The 14,099-nt window shown below is 40.2% G+C and overlaps 2 protein-coding genes across 5 annotated transcripts in view; both read right to left on the reverse strand.

The window, feature by feature from the left end:
- Positions 1-1,208, reverse strand: part of raver1 (ribonucleoprotein, PTB-binding 1) — a 31,330-nt gene extending 30,122 nt beyond the window's left edge. Inside the window, exon 1 of one of the 4 annotated variants that reach the window (XM_026164589.2) lies at positions 755-1,207. In XM_026164589.2, the coding sequence (XP_026020374.2) occupies positions 755-1,189 (435 nt within the window). In that variant the 5' untranslated portion in view covers positions 1,190-1,207. Of the gene's footprint in view, positions 1-754 lie in introns of all 4 variants that reach the window. The other 3 variants (XM_080300216.1, XM_080300217.1, XM_026164590.2) reach the window with 3 other exon arrangements.
- A 3,578-nt stretch (positions 1,209-4,786) lies between these two features.
- Positions 4,787-13,996, reverse strand: tyk2 (tyrosine kinase 2). The gene is made up of 24 exons (XM_026164593.2): positions 13,804-13,996; positions 13,088-13,261; positions 12,847-12,970; positions 12,635-12,764; positions 12,384-12,547; positions 11,812-12,190; positions 11,535-11,720; positions 11,072-11,229; positions 10,857-10,974; positions 10,572-10,755; positions 10,220-10,338; positions 9,966-10,127; positions 9,773-9,860; positions 9,444-9,568; positions 8,966-9,101; positions 8,425-8,576; positions 8,158-8,308; positions 7,968-8,071; positions 7,702-7,891; positions 7,264-7,382; positions 5,796-5,968; positions 5,595-5,712; positions 5,380-5,490; positions 4,787-5,289 (listed from the first exon to the last, which is right to left on the reverse strand). Exons 2-24 carry the CDS (start codon positions 13,257-13,259, stop codon positions 5,173-5,175), a joined length of 3,480 nt encoding a protein of 1,159 aa, XP_026020378.1. The 5' UTR covers positions 13,260-13,261; positions 13,804-13,996; the 3' UTR covers positions 4,787-5,172.
- Between the last annotated feature and the right edge of the window lie 103 nt (positions 13,997-14,099).

Here is a 14,099-nt window from a genome sequence, read left to right on the forward strand (position 1 = left end):
GGGGGGGGGGATGAGAGGTGAATGACTCCCTCATTGTTGTAGGAAAAATTGTTCTGCCCAGCTTTTGCCTATTCACACAAATGGCGATGCTGCCTAGCATTTTCTGAAACGTTTTGTCCCCACGCCTTCCACCTTTTGTTATAGAGAAACTCACATCTCGAACTCCCACTACTGCCCCAGCCCCCCCTCTGTGAACAATGGTACCGCCCGCAGGCCCACCGCTCCCCATGAGTCAGGCACGTTCCAAAAAAGAAAAAAAAAAGTAGCATCAAGAGTTAATTACAGACAGAGTTAATAACAAATGGACTTATGACCCACCTTCACTGCATATGTAACCCGCATAAACCGGTTATGAACCACAGTTTGGCTCGGCGGGCCAAATGGTAAAATTCAACCACGAATGCAAAGCGGCCTGGTGGGTCACACAGGCCACAAATGACCATGATTGATTATTTGACCACTTGTCAGTAAACGCGAGCCATGTTAGTTAACAAACAAACTCAAACCAGTTATAGAACTGTTTGCATCGTTTTTAATTACCAATAATCTGTGCGTTTTGACTTTTAAACCACTAGCAGATGTAGTACACAGAAAACTAAATAAAAGGTGAAGCTAATAAGTTAAATGCCTGTGAAGCTAACATTGATAGCATGGCAGGTATAACGGAGCTAGGCTAGCGTTAGCCACAGGGTAGCATCAATCAATCAACCAACCAACAATTAAACCCTCACCCCCTAAAACTTTCTACTCATACCTGATTGCTAACGTCAGAGGGCAAGTTTTTTATAATAATTTTCCTCCTGTTGTAAAACTCCCGTCGAGTTCTCTCCAAGCGGCTCTCTATCTCTTCGGGGTTCAGTGATGTCAAGTCCTCGTCGACCTTTCGCTGACACTCGCGTCCGGGCGTCGCGTCCTCTTCGTTCTGCACGAGTTCGGGGTACCGGCGATCCCCGGGAATCCAGTTTTCTTGGTCCACGGCGGGGTCGTATTTTTCATTAAGCGGACGAGAAGCCAAACTGTTTCCCGAGTCTGTGTTTTCATCTTTGGCAGCTGTATTAACTGACACTGTGGCCGCCATGACTCGGTGCTGGAAGTTTTTTCGGTCTGAAAACTCTGGCTGATTTGAGCAGTTTAAACAATACACACATGGCCCCAGCGCTGCTTCTGATTGGACGACAAGGGAACGCATTCTCCATGACTACAACGTAAATCGGAAGGGTGGGGGCGGAGCAACGAGTGTCCCTGCTCCTCAGCATGAGGTGCATAATGGATGTTTTTTGGTAATTAATCTAATTAAAATGTAGTATTAAATATCTAGATTTTTAAAAGACAACAGACAATTTAAGAGTCTAATTTATGCATGTACATTTTCTCAAAAATATCCCAACAAAATATGTCTGAAAGATAAACTAGTGAAATATGGTTTATAATTTAAATATGCTCATTTTTGTTAGAACTACCAGTTCATAAAGCAAGGAGGCTTGAGAATATGTCCACATGATTGTGAGCTACTTGGCTTTACAAAGTGTCTCAAATAACAAATAAAAAAAGGGAAACAAAAACTAATACTGAAATAAATAAAAAGTCAAACTTGACACTTGAAACAACAAAAGCTGAACTGAGACAAACAAATCCACACTGGAAACTGAAATATAACAAAACTGAAAACAAAAGCATTAAAAATTCAAACAAAACATAAAAATCCGTAACGTTTTATTCTTGGAAATCATTGTGGTTGGTTTGTTTACTTAAATTCCATTATCTTCGTAATAGGCTATTGTTAGCATGTTGATTGATTATGTATTATTTTATGAATACCACTCTTTAAAAACTCAGCAGTTAATTTTTGACACATGGTAATTTATTCAGACTTTTCTACCACGAACAAAGCATTCATAAAGCCCTTTTTAGCTATGCAGAGAGTGTATAGGAAAACAGCATTTTTTCGCAGTAGATATAGAGAAGAAGATACAGGTTTTGTTTTGGTAATTTGAATTTGGTCTCTAGTATAGGCTGCGTCAGCTGAGAATATATCCAACACTGTAATGATGGATAAAGGGAATCAGTTTCATTTGGCTACGAAAAATGCCTGTGCCTCCAGGGGGCTTCACAGTCCAGACAAGCACCAGAAGGACCAATCATGTCATGTCCAGAAGTCAGTAGTGGAGTTTCTCTCCAAGATTATGAGTCAGAACAATATGCTTCACTATTCAGCATTTTTCTATGTTCCCAAGGGGAACAGCAGTAGTATTTAACCCTTGTATGTTGTTCGGGTCTGTGAGACCCGTGTTCAGTTTTTTTCAAAAGAAAAATTAAACAATTAATTATTTTTTCACGTGTAAATGTGTTGTGTCTTTCCACTCACTCCACTTGATTATAACTGATTTATTTATAACATTTTATATAAAAGAAAAACGAGAAGCACATTAATTCATAAATGTGATCTAACAAAGGTAAAGGGAAAAAATTAACCATGTTTGCTGTTCATATGTCTTGTAATTGGGATGAAGTAAACATCTGTTGAGTAATTTAACATAAAATTGTTTGATAGTGTTAATTTGGAAAGCCAAAACTCTAGCGGGTCCACCAGACCCATGAACACTGGCTGAGTAACAAAAATACGAACACCACACAAGGGTTAAGCATTTGGTGACTCAGCTGGTGGTGGTATCACTCTGGACTAATGCTTAGTACTAGACATGCCTCATGGTAGATTCCTCATTCTCCATTAGCCTGCAGTCCTTGCAGTACTTTCCTTCAAATACATGTTGAGAGCTCTCAGCAGGGAAAGCTCCCATTTAAGCAGACACGTCTGATGCTGACAGTTTGTAATACACATAACTGTGGCAGGACAGATGTCTTGGAGCTCGTGCTTCAGCTTCCACTTGCTGTATGCGTCTTACTCAAAGCGTATGCAGAACAGAAACACGAACACCTGCTGAATATAAATAAATGCTGAATTTGGCAGATTGTTCTTTTTCAGTTCTACGCTTTAGGCAATGCGAGGCAAATTTTTATTTGTATTGTATATGTCGTACATAAAGGCAGTTAAAAGTGATTTGCACAATGCAATGAAACAACAGACCATATAAAAACAGCATAATAATAATAAAATGCAAATTAAAAGAATATAACCCTATTTAAATGCAAAGCACAAGAAAGTGAAATAAAATAACTCCACACCAGTTCAATAAAAGCGAGTGTAAATCAGAACTTATAGCATGAGTAAAAGTGTCATCATTACTTTAAAGCTGTGGCCTCAGTTGGAGCAAAGCTCAGAGTGAAACTTGCAGAATTTTAGCAGTGAGAAGCATAAAGGCTAAAAGACATTTCACCATGTTTAGTCTGAACTCTGTAAACCACAAGTTGACCAGTTCCTGCAGATCTAACACTATGATATGACCCTGAGTTAAAGTGCATATTCAGCTGAAAGCAAGTACTATGATCTAAGAATCTAAGTAATACTCTCATCTTGGGGTTTGTCAGTAGCAACAGCTTTGTCAACTGCATATGTTTAACGTCTCATGGTCTTATCGTGGAGGTCAGTAATTATCACTGCTTTACTGCAAGACAAAAAGCATGAATGGGCTTTTCTAAATGTAACAGTGTCCAACTTCAGCTATGATTTAAATGCCAGAATTATGATTTAGCTATGGTTTTCATCTGTCCAGTTAAAATTACATCATCAGTGATTCAGAGGAGGTCCTTTCAGATTCATAATTGGATAGACTATCTACACATCCCCACTTTAGTGTGATCCAAGCCATGTGGGCCCTGTTTTGGCTAGACAGAAACAATTTTCCAGCATATGTAGAAGTCTCCTGTGCGGCACCAAGAAGCAATAACATCAGGCTATTAAGACTCAATCAAAAATCAGGTGGTATGTCATTAAAAATTTTCTGAGAGCTGAGTCAGTGCTATAATGTGAGCTGAAAGCTGCCAGAGATGCCATTCGCAGAAAATGAATGGTTAGCTTTGAAAGTATTTTCTCAGTAACGTCAAAAAGAGTTTGCTTTTTGTTTTGTTAGAAAGGCTACTTGGAATTGACTCATCCTTGTTTCTGTTTTCATTTGGAGCCTGACAGTTGTAGTTTTCAGGAAGAAAAATAAGGAGCCATGTTTACTATATGCAACAAAATCTACCGCCAAGTGGGATTTGTTTCTTTTTTTTAAAAGTATCAACTAGCATGTTTCCATTAAAGATACTGGACAGAGTCAAGTGCCAAGTTGTAGAGACTGTTTCTCTTTGTAGATGTCATAGCCAATCTGAAGTTTACTTCCCTGTGACTTTACACATTGTCTCTTCTGATCTCTTGTAGCATATCCCCATTGTGTTTGCAGTTAACAGCTCTATACTTCAGAGGTGCCATTTTGAAAGCCCTAAGAGTTTTTATAAATTCAAAATAAGATTGGACTTTGTGTTTAATGATTCTGAAAAAGCTTTAATGAGTAAAGCTCTGGTATGATCATTTATGCATTTGTGTTTTGACAGTTTTAAGAGTAACGGCAAATAACAGGCAGTCATGCACCAAAGAGAAAGCAGATGTGTGGAAACAAAGAGGCATGAGTGTTTTGGAAGGAAAGCCCCTGTGACCATGAGCGTGAGCCCTGAGACTGGTATCAATGAAATTCTCCATATGAATTTCAAAAGCAACCCCTTAAAATAAAAGCATTACAAGTACATATCACTGATAGTGTTGTGGAATAGTAAAAAATGAGTGAAAACCAGGTAACACGTAGACCCACTGATGGAGTCATCAGTCTATTTCAGGCTTTAATAAAAGAGCTTGTGGAAAATTGTTTATTAGATTCTGAATTATTCATTTAAAGTTTATAAAATTAAACAGTCAAAAATGTACAATAACTAAACAAAATGAAATACAGTATCCCTCAACCGTACACAAACTGTTAATACTCACTGTGATATATGCAAACCATTAACTCTTGACAAACATGAAGTTTTTGCCCATAAAATTCATTACTGTGTTAACATCACATATAAGAGGATAGCAGTGTGCTTTTATTATGAAAAGGTTGCAAATATATCTCTTAATAGAGGCAAGAAACACATTACTGGCTCCCCTTAATATATGGTTGCCATTGTAGCAAAGCGATGACTTGTAGTCAAATGGATTTCCACATAGTCCCCGTCAGCAAATCAGCATATCTGAGACTATGAAAAGGACTGCCAGTATGCTTGGCGTAGGCTCTGAAACTTTTTAATTAGGGACTCAAAATCTGGCCGTTCTGAAGGATCTGCACTCCAACACCGCTCCATTAATATCTTCACCTGTTCAAAAAACAAGTAATCATGAAAAAAACCTATACCATTCATAATGCCAAAAAGTACTGAACTTGATTTATGGGCTTCTGAGCTTACCTCATGTGGGCTGTCCTTAGGGCAAGGCAATCGCAACCCTTGTTCCAACAGTTTTATCAGTATCACCACAGTCATCTGTCCTTGAGCTTCCTTCATCATTTCAAAGAACTTCTGCAAAAGATACATAAGAACAGATTGTGTAATTCACACAGAGATTGATCGATAAGGCCGGTTCAGTAAAGAAATACTTGAAAAAGAGGCCGGTGATGACATACATCTGGAGGGCTTTGGCGACGGTCACAGCGGGTCAGGATCTCATACAGTGTAACTCCAAAGGACCAAACATCAGAGGAGAAGGAAAATTTACTCTCTTTCAAGCACTCGATGGCATACCTACAAAATTTTTAAAAATGTAATTTAGAGGACAAAGTCACACAACAACACAATGAGTGACAAGTCTAAGTGCGTAAACTGACCAGAACACTGGACTGTCTCCATCCTCACGGACACGGTAGTAGATCTCACCCTCAGGGATGTACTTCGTCAGGCCAAAGTCTCCAATCTTTACCAGACTGTCATTTTCCACCAAGACATTACGGGCAGCCAGATCGCGATGGACGTATCGCTTTGAGTGCAAGTAATTCATCCCCTTAAAAGAAAATAACAGGAATAAAAAGATGGATGCCATTTTTATTTCAAAAACAGCTGCTATTTTAACCACGGTAAAAAGCAAAAAAACGTGTCCCTACGGAGAGTAACTCCTTCATGCCTGTCAATCAGTCTGCAACAGCAATTCAGATAAAAACAGGTCAGAAAAGCTATTTTTACAGATCTGTGTGTGGTGATCACTGAAATCTTCTTCTAGCAATATTAAGGATTAAATTTATGGCTCTGAGCAAGCAATCTAATTATCTATTAAATATGCTGCCATTAAAATTGAGCATGTGCATTACTCCTGTGGTAAAGAATCATTAGATGAATATTTTCCATTAAACACCATCACCAGGTCTAAATGTCAGTTTATCCAATACTTTCATCTACAACCAGAAACCTGCAAAGCAAATTGCATTCCCCGCAGACTCAACTGTATCTTTGTTTGCTGACAACTTTGCATGCCATAACAGAGACCATTAATGTGATAACTATGCCTCCACACCCATCTACACCCTAGAACCGTCGCTGAAACATGTTAGATCAAAATAATTTCACAAAAGAGCCTCGCAGAGCCCTGTTCTTAATCTTCTGCAATATTTTACACTTTTTAAAAAATCAAGCTTCCCATCAAGAGCCCTTAATCAAAACTAATATTACTTTATTATCAACAATAAATTCAATCAGAAATTGGCTATTTTTTCCAAGGCTGCTATGAAATTATGGTTCTGGGTGTTGAATGATTATTTCCTGGAGGACATTTCCCAGGTTACTGAGAGAAAACACAGCATAACATAATGCCAATGCAATCAAACTACTTATTTCAGACAGAATGAATTAATGACAAAACACACACACAAAAACAGAGTGCTGTAAAATGGAATTAAAGCTTAATGTGATGGATTATCTCCTTCAGGCTGTTACACTGTATGCTGCACAAAAGCAAACAGAAAAACAGAGACTCTCTTCAGAACAGAGAAGAATACAAGCTGACATCTCAGCAGTTTTCACACCAGAAAATATGAAAGTTTAGCTGAAGCTAGGAGCGGAAGTCACGACCACTCAAGTAAAAGCAGACCAGCTCAGATTCAAGGCCAAAAGGGTCTAGACATTTAAAAAAACAAAAAAAACAAAACAGTAACAAGTGTAATAATAATAAAAAAAGTCATGTTAATTTATGAAAAAAGAAGTATGTACAGTAACTCATTCAAATGTTGGGCTGTACGGATAGACACATATGGTGTTTACAAGTAATACAGCGCTAGCACAAAATATTAAACCACCACAACTCACCTGACAGATCTGCTGAGCAAACATGAGACAATGAGACAGCGGAAGGTTACGTTTGGGGAGGTAGTCTTTCAGACTCCCCAGAGGAAGGTACTCCATTATTAGTTGGACGACTTGCCCTCCTGTCAATGGACAATGCAAAAGTGAATTTATCTTCCTGACAAGAAAACCTGTTCTTATTCTGGTGCTTTGCTGTGCTGCTCAGCATGCTGTGTGTTAAAAGCTCAAAATATTGACATACAACACAAACAGTGGTGCACTTCAAATGGATTTCCAATATTTACAGAAGAACAGCAGGGACCAAAAATCAATTTGCTGAATGATCCACTGAGCCCCGCAGGTTACAAGAGCTGTACTGCACACTCATTTACACATGCAGACTCTGTTGACATATGGCTCAAACAGATATTTAAGCAGACAGAAAGGAAAGCGAGGACTCACCCAGTTCTGTGCAACAGCCCTTGTATTTCACAATGTTGCTGTGATAAAGAGATTTCAGGATTTCAATCTCCTTCATCCAGCCGTCAGAAATTTTGTCGTTTTCTTGCTTCAAAGACTTCACAGCCACCTGCTCTCCCTTCCCGTCATTGGCTGGGTCATACAAGTACAGAGTCACCTTTCCAAAGTGACCCTATAAACAGAAGAATGAGGAGATGATTACTCCAGCTAATACAACGAAAAGCAAACTACTGCTGTGTGGTACTAACCTCTCCTAAGATCCGCACTTGCTTCAGGTAGCGTTTATGGAACACAGTGGGGTCTGTGTTAGCTGAAGCTTCACTGGAAGGCATAACAGACTGAATGACAAAACCTGGATGAAGAAACACACACTTGTTTATTGAATGAACTGCAACAGAGTTTTAAAAAAGGAGATAAAGTAATCGAGCAAACACTGACCTTTCCTCATGAGTTCTATGAGTTCTCTGTGCACCTTGCGGAATGACGGCCTCTCCTCAGGCTCATAGGTCAAACACATGTTGATGAACCTGGCCAACTCTGGGGAAGATGGTTCAGCTAAGTGGCCCTTTTGCTGATAAAAGCGCTCTTTCTGGTTGGGGTGGGGAGACTCAAGTGTTAAGATTACAATTCAGAAGAATAATATGTGATGTGATACTTTGGGTTGTTGAAAGAGGAGTAAAAGCCCGAGCTGTAGCACATGCCTACCTCGGACAATGTGTTGAAGTTGAAGGGAAGATCACCGTTGTTGTAGATCTCAAGCATCGTTACGCCAAAGCTCCACTGGTCAGCATGGCTGCCTATGTTTGAACCACTGTCAATGCACTCAGGGGCAATCCATGGGATACGTTCCAGGCGCTCTGCATGGCACAAAATAATAACACAAGTTAGTGTAGGATATTTATTCTGGCTTATCTGAAGGAGAACTCCTCCTAACTGAACTAAATAGATGGTGACAAACACAGAAGCATCTATAAAGTTGGTATTCAACATCAGCAAGTGCAAAACAAATAACGAAGAGTTTTGTTTTACTTTCGTGCAACTCTCATCTCGACTTTTTATTTTTGACACACTTGAACAACATATTTTAAACCAAACCTGCAAGACAGCAGGAAATGGTTCACGAGAAGAGATTAGAGATTTCCTGTTTCTAAATCTGATTGCAAAGTACATAAATTAGAACACTCTTGAAGCTGACCGTGTATAGAGACACATAACACATAAACTGAAGCGAGGTGGTGGTACGGACCTTCCCGTGAAAGAACACTCAGAGCAATTCCTGGGTCACTCAGCTTGATGAAAGGAGTAGTGTTAGGTTCTAGACCATTTTTCACCAAAAGGATGTTCTTGGCACAGACATTTCCATGAACCAACCCGTTGGTTTCCTAGAATAAGGAAAATAGCACCGTTGGTCAAGCAGAGTGTTCTTAAAAATAACACAAACTGTTACTGCTATTAGTCAATAGGCAAAAAAATTACTTGGAGCACTTATCTTACACTTTGCTGTGATATGACATTTACTTCACTTCCTGCCTGATAGCAGCATCTCAAAATCAAAACATGGCATGCAGTAAGAAAGAACTACTACTTGTTTCTTTTGTTCAATCATTTTACACATGAGTCTGCAGCAGCTTATTTCTTAGAGTAACACTGGATAAAAAACTTCACTGAAATCAATTAGATTTACTGAAATATAATCAGTGTCAAAAATAAGGATTAGAACGCACAAGATAGTCGAGGGCACTGGCAAGCTGTTTTGCAACAATGAATTTCCACCCAGCAGACACATTCTTTTCTCTGCGAAGGAAGACATCCAAAGGCCCGAAATCCACAAATTCCTCCACCATGATGTCTGCAAAGACAGGAACAAGTCTGAAAGGTTTGGTTCATGATATACGCACGAGCAAAACGTAAAAATAGAACATGGTTAGGGTGATTTTGCATATGCAACATGGTTTTCTTAGTACTAAAATCAGAAATTTGACTGTATACACTGATGTGTGTGATGGGGAAATAACAATGAGGAAGTGAGGATGAACAGTGCTACGTCTCTTACTTTCAGATCCTTTGACAGACACGCCATATACAAACACCAGGTGACGGTGGGATACCTGGCACATGAGACTTGCGGTTTCGAAAAACAACTAAGAGGAGTGAAAACGTAAACGTCAGAACAGACAAGATCATAACAACCGTTTACATTCAGCATAGTAAAGTGTCATTTTTTGAGTGAGTTTCAAACAGCTTACCAGAGCAATATCTTCATGGGTTTGGTCCAGAATCTTAAGAACGACTCGGTGGCCTCGGTGAGAGTTGTTGTTGAACTCGTCATTATCACTTTCCTCTCTTTCCTGCGTTAACAGCCGTCCTGAGTAGATGTTAGTTCTGGTGCCGCGACCCAAATGCTGCTCCTGCTCCAAAATAAAACACCCGTACAGTCAGCTACAGGACAGAGGACAACTAATCCTCTATGACTATGAAGGTGGCGAGTGGACATTGTCACCTGTTTGATATCTTTGTCCTTGATTTGGGGGAACATTAGACGGGTCTTGTAGGTTTGGGATAAGGGCTCGGCGTGAACATCGCATTCATTGTGTCTCCTCACCAGAAGGTTGGATAGCTCTGCACCACACACAGCAGAACAGACACAGTCAATTCTGATTAAAAACCTAAATATCACCTAAATTCCTAAACAGGGATACGAGTACCCCAATTAGTAAGTAGGAACATTAGCGCAACTATTACAGTTAATTTTAAAAACTGAGTAGAGGTGAACAAGGCTGAATTCAAAGGGGGCTTCAACAGGACTCTAGAGGCATAATATTGGATACATGAGCAAAACAAGGAACACAAACCTCCTGATTTTGGCGAACAGCATTTTTTGACAGTAAAGCTGTCCGAACCAGACTTGAGGACAAACGACTTGAGGCTATCGGTGAGCTCCTTCATGCTGGGGAACTGTCGTTCCAAGCCCTCCAGACAGAGCATTGAATCCTTTACGTGAACACGAAACTGCTTGTGGCTTCGCGTTACACCATCCTGTATGCACAAAACACAGGTGCAGGGAAAGTATCGGGTTTATTTTTCGGCCATCATTACACTGCAACTACTTCCATATAAGAGGGTGGGTGTTGACTCACCTGATTCTTGATTAGAACAGCTAGGATGATGCAGTTATAGTCAACAACACTCCAACGAGCGAGGAATGTTCCCTCATCCTCTGCCTCCTTTTTCAGCTTAGACAGCACAAACTCATCACTGGAAAAACACACAGGAGTTATGACATAACACACCATGTTTCTTTATAGCCTTTTCTGTGTCTGAATGTGCATGTATATAAGGGTAGAAAACTCACTGCATAGGTCCATGCAGTAGATTTGCTTCACTCCACACTACCCTTGGGGGAGCCACTTCATGACAAAGATAGTGGTGGGCGTCTGCAGTCAGTCGGTAGTATCCATCTAGGAGGGAGACGAAGGAATGGGCCTCCTGGCTGGAGATCATCTGAACCTCCTACATACATATACAGAAACACCACTACCTTACAATCAGAGCTCCCACCTACTGACACATACAAATTCAAAACAGGATAAATTGCCCAAAGCAAAGTCAAAAACGAGAGGCTTTATAGTCAAACACATATAGAATCTAGGCAGAAATGTATAGTGTGTTGTCTATAAAAACATCCTCAAAAGACTGAGCAATTAGTTGAATGACTAAAAACACTTTATCCACTGGACTAATGCATTACAAAGACATTTACCAATTAAGTGAATGCATTGCAGCTTTTACATTAAAAAACAAACAAGTGGTCTCACCATACAGAGATTGTCTCGAGTGCTGATGCACACATTAGAATCAGTAATGGCTATGTGAGTTATTTCAGGGAACTCGCTGAAGAAGGTCCAGTCATTGGGTGTGTCTGCATCTGGTTGGCTGGAGTGCTGTTTTGGTTTTCTCATGTAGTTTATGTAGCCATTCCCCATGTAATTATTTGCCTGTGCCTGGGTAAAGAGATTGAACAAATTAAAAAAAAACCCCAAAAGGCCACTCAACCAACATATACAATATGCCAGCATCAGTGTCTATACAGACCCTTTGAGCAGACACCTTCCTCCACTGAATCCCTTCAGTACCGGACACCGATATTTCATGTGATATTGGGCCGCAGAAGTTGTCTTTTGAACCACACTGGGCGTGGGTGGTGCTGGAACACGAGCCACTTCGGTCATCTTCGTCCCTCAGATCCAGGCGGGTTACGGGGAAAGTCTCAGTGCCAAAACGCGGTGCCAAGTGCTCGAGTGTAGCGATGTACTTGTACATGATTTCCTCAGTGCACAGGTTGCCCCGATCCACTGTGTGCTGCTGGAAGGACCGCACAAAGTCTTTAAACACTCGCTGGATCCTGAGTTTAGTCAGGAAGTTGTCTCTGGAAATGTGTTTGGCGAAAGATCTTGGAACGCAGTCTAGAAAGCTGAAAAAAAAAAGAGGTATAGTGATATTATCTGAACTTACTGATTAGATTGGATTAAAAAGACATTTGTTACAGTAGCAGAAAATAACATTAACAGTACAAGATATAAACATATTATAAGCCATTTAAGAATGAAAGCTTAAAACACTATTTGGAAGGAGGGATTGCGGTGTGATCAAGCCAAAGTATATACCTGACTTTTGAAGCTACATCTTGCAAAGTTGATTCCGTTTTAATTGCCTGGTATGAGAGGTGAAGCACAGCCATTCCCAAACTCTCATTTTTGAAGCGAGTCTGCTCCTCCTCTGTCTTGACGTATTCCATTTGTACCACTTCATTCACAAATTCATACTTAGCCTGATTTGGAAAAGATACTATATTATTGTCAAGACAGGAACATTATGAGTGTAAAAGCATGCCATTAAAAAAAAAACCCAAAACAACCTGGGAAAATAAATACTCCAGTGAAGTTGTGTCAAGTAAAGGGAAACCCCGTTTTGAACCAGATTTGGGAGGATAGCGGCACATCATGGGCTCGTTTTCATTCAGTCCATGCCAGTTCCGAAAGTAATACCTAAATACAAAAAGACTATATCAACATCCTCGCTGTATGTTATCTGTGTCACAAGTACAGTGTTAAACAAACACAGACTCACCTCATACAGTAGCGAAGTACAAGGCTCGGGTTTTCCTCTGCCTTAAATATGTGGTTTGGGCTGTACCAAAAGTGTCTTTCTGGGTTGTACAGCGCAAACAGTGAATGGCACAGAGCCGTTATCCCTGAGGAGGAAACACTGATGTTACACACTGTTGCCACTAGCAGGCTCAAATACCACATGAAAAGAGAAAACATTTTCATTTCTGGACTGTGCATTTGGTGGAGCCTTTTCCTCTTACCGATGGTCTCTGCTGCAGAGATACACAGCTGCTCCGCTGTGACCTCTCCTGTGGTGTGAGACAAATATTTCTTCCCATCTTTTGTCCAGAAAAGGTAGACATGGATGCCCTGATCCTTCGGAGGCTCACTCAGGCCTGAAAACGATCCTGAAGATCTGGACCTCCCTCCCATTACTGACACACACAGACAAACGGGAGTTTGACCACAGCTTTAAGAAAATCAGCTACATAAACGTGCTGTGGTATACATAAATACTAAACAAGAGTAAGTTTAAAGCTTCTTTAAAATAAAATGTATTGCTTTTATTATACATTTCTGTCTTTAAAAAAACAAAACAAACAAACCTCATAGCTTACCAAATAACAAAAAGAAAAGAAGAAAAATATGCTTTAACAAATATGACGTCAGAAAACCCGATCAATATGTCGATAGGCCTATCAGGGATTACACCTTATAACGTATTGTTTACATCACGTCAAGCTACTAACTATTCGAGGGCACCGATTAAACTATACGGAGACGCACAGTACAACAAAAGTTTGCTTTTTCCCCTTCTATCTGACGTTATATAAAAGCAAACTGACCGCGTTATCGCGAGGCCTAAATCAAGCCTCGTATGCACTTAACAGCGTACGCGACACCACAACAAGGAAATATATCGACAGCAAGTCGGAGCTGTAAACTTAGCAACCTGTGCGACAGTAAAATATCTTACCGTTTGACGAGCGTCTTCTAAAAGTTTCGCATTAAAAATAAAAAACATAAAAAAGACACCTCAGCACGTCAATATGATTGACAGTTAAAGCTTCATAGTTCTGCGAGCGTATTTCCCCCACCGCCGCCTACACTCTCGGGTTCTCGCGAACTGTGAGCAACGACGGCAACGCGCTGCTTCCCGAAACCAAGACGCAGGGCCACTCCTTCCGTCGCTAGCGTGCGGGTGCGCATTAGCACGTACCTTTCAAAATAAAACGTTAAACTGTTCCGCTTAATGTAAATCAAAGACAAAGA

This window comes from Astatotilapia calliptera, chromosome 4 (genome assembly GCF_964374335.1).
Source record: "Astatotilapia calliptera chromosome 4, fAstCal68.1, whole genome shotgun sequence".
NCBI classification, from domain to species: Eukaryota; Metazoa; Chordata; class Actinopteri; order Cichliformes; family Cichlidae; genus Astatotilapia; species Astatotilapia calliptera.

Excerpts from the sequence above, each read along its gene's own strand:
- tyk2 (XM_026164593.2), bottom strand. The coding sequence starts at position 13,259 with ATGGGAGGGAGGTCCAGATCTTCAGGATCGTTTTCAGGCCTGAGTGAG. Across the intron at positions 9,861-9,965 it reads CCCATGAAGATATTGCTCTG|TTGTTTTTCGAAACCGCAAG; the intron begins GTAAGCTGTTTG and ends CACTCCTCTTAG. Across the intron at positions 5,713-5,795 it reads GGAGACAGTCCAGTGTTCTG|GTATGCCATCGAGTGCTTGA; the intron begins GTCAGTTTACGC and ends AAAATTTTGTAG.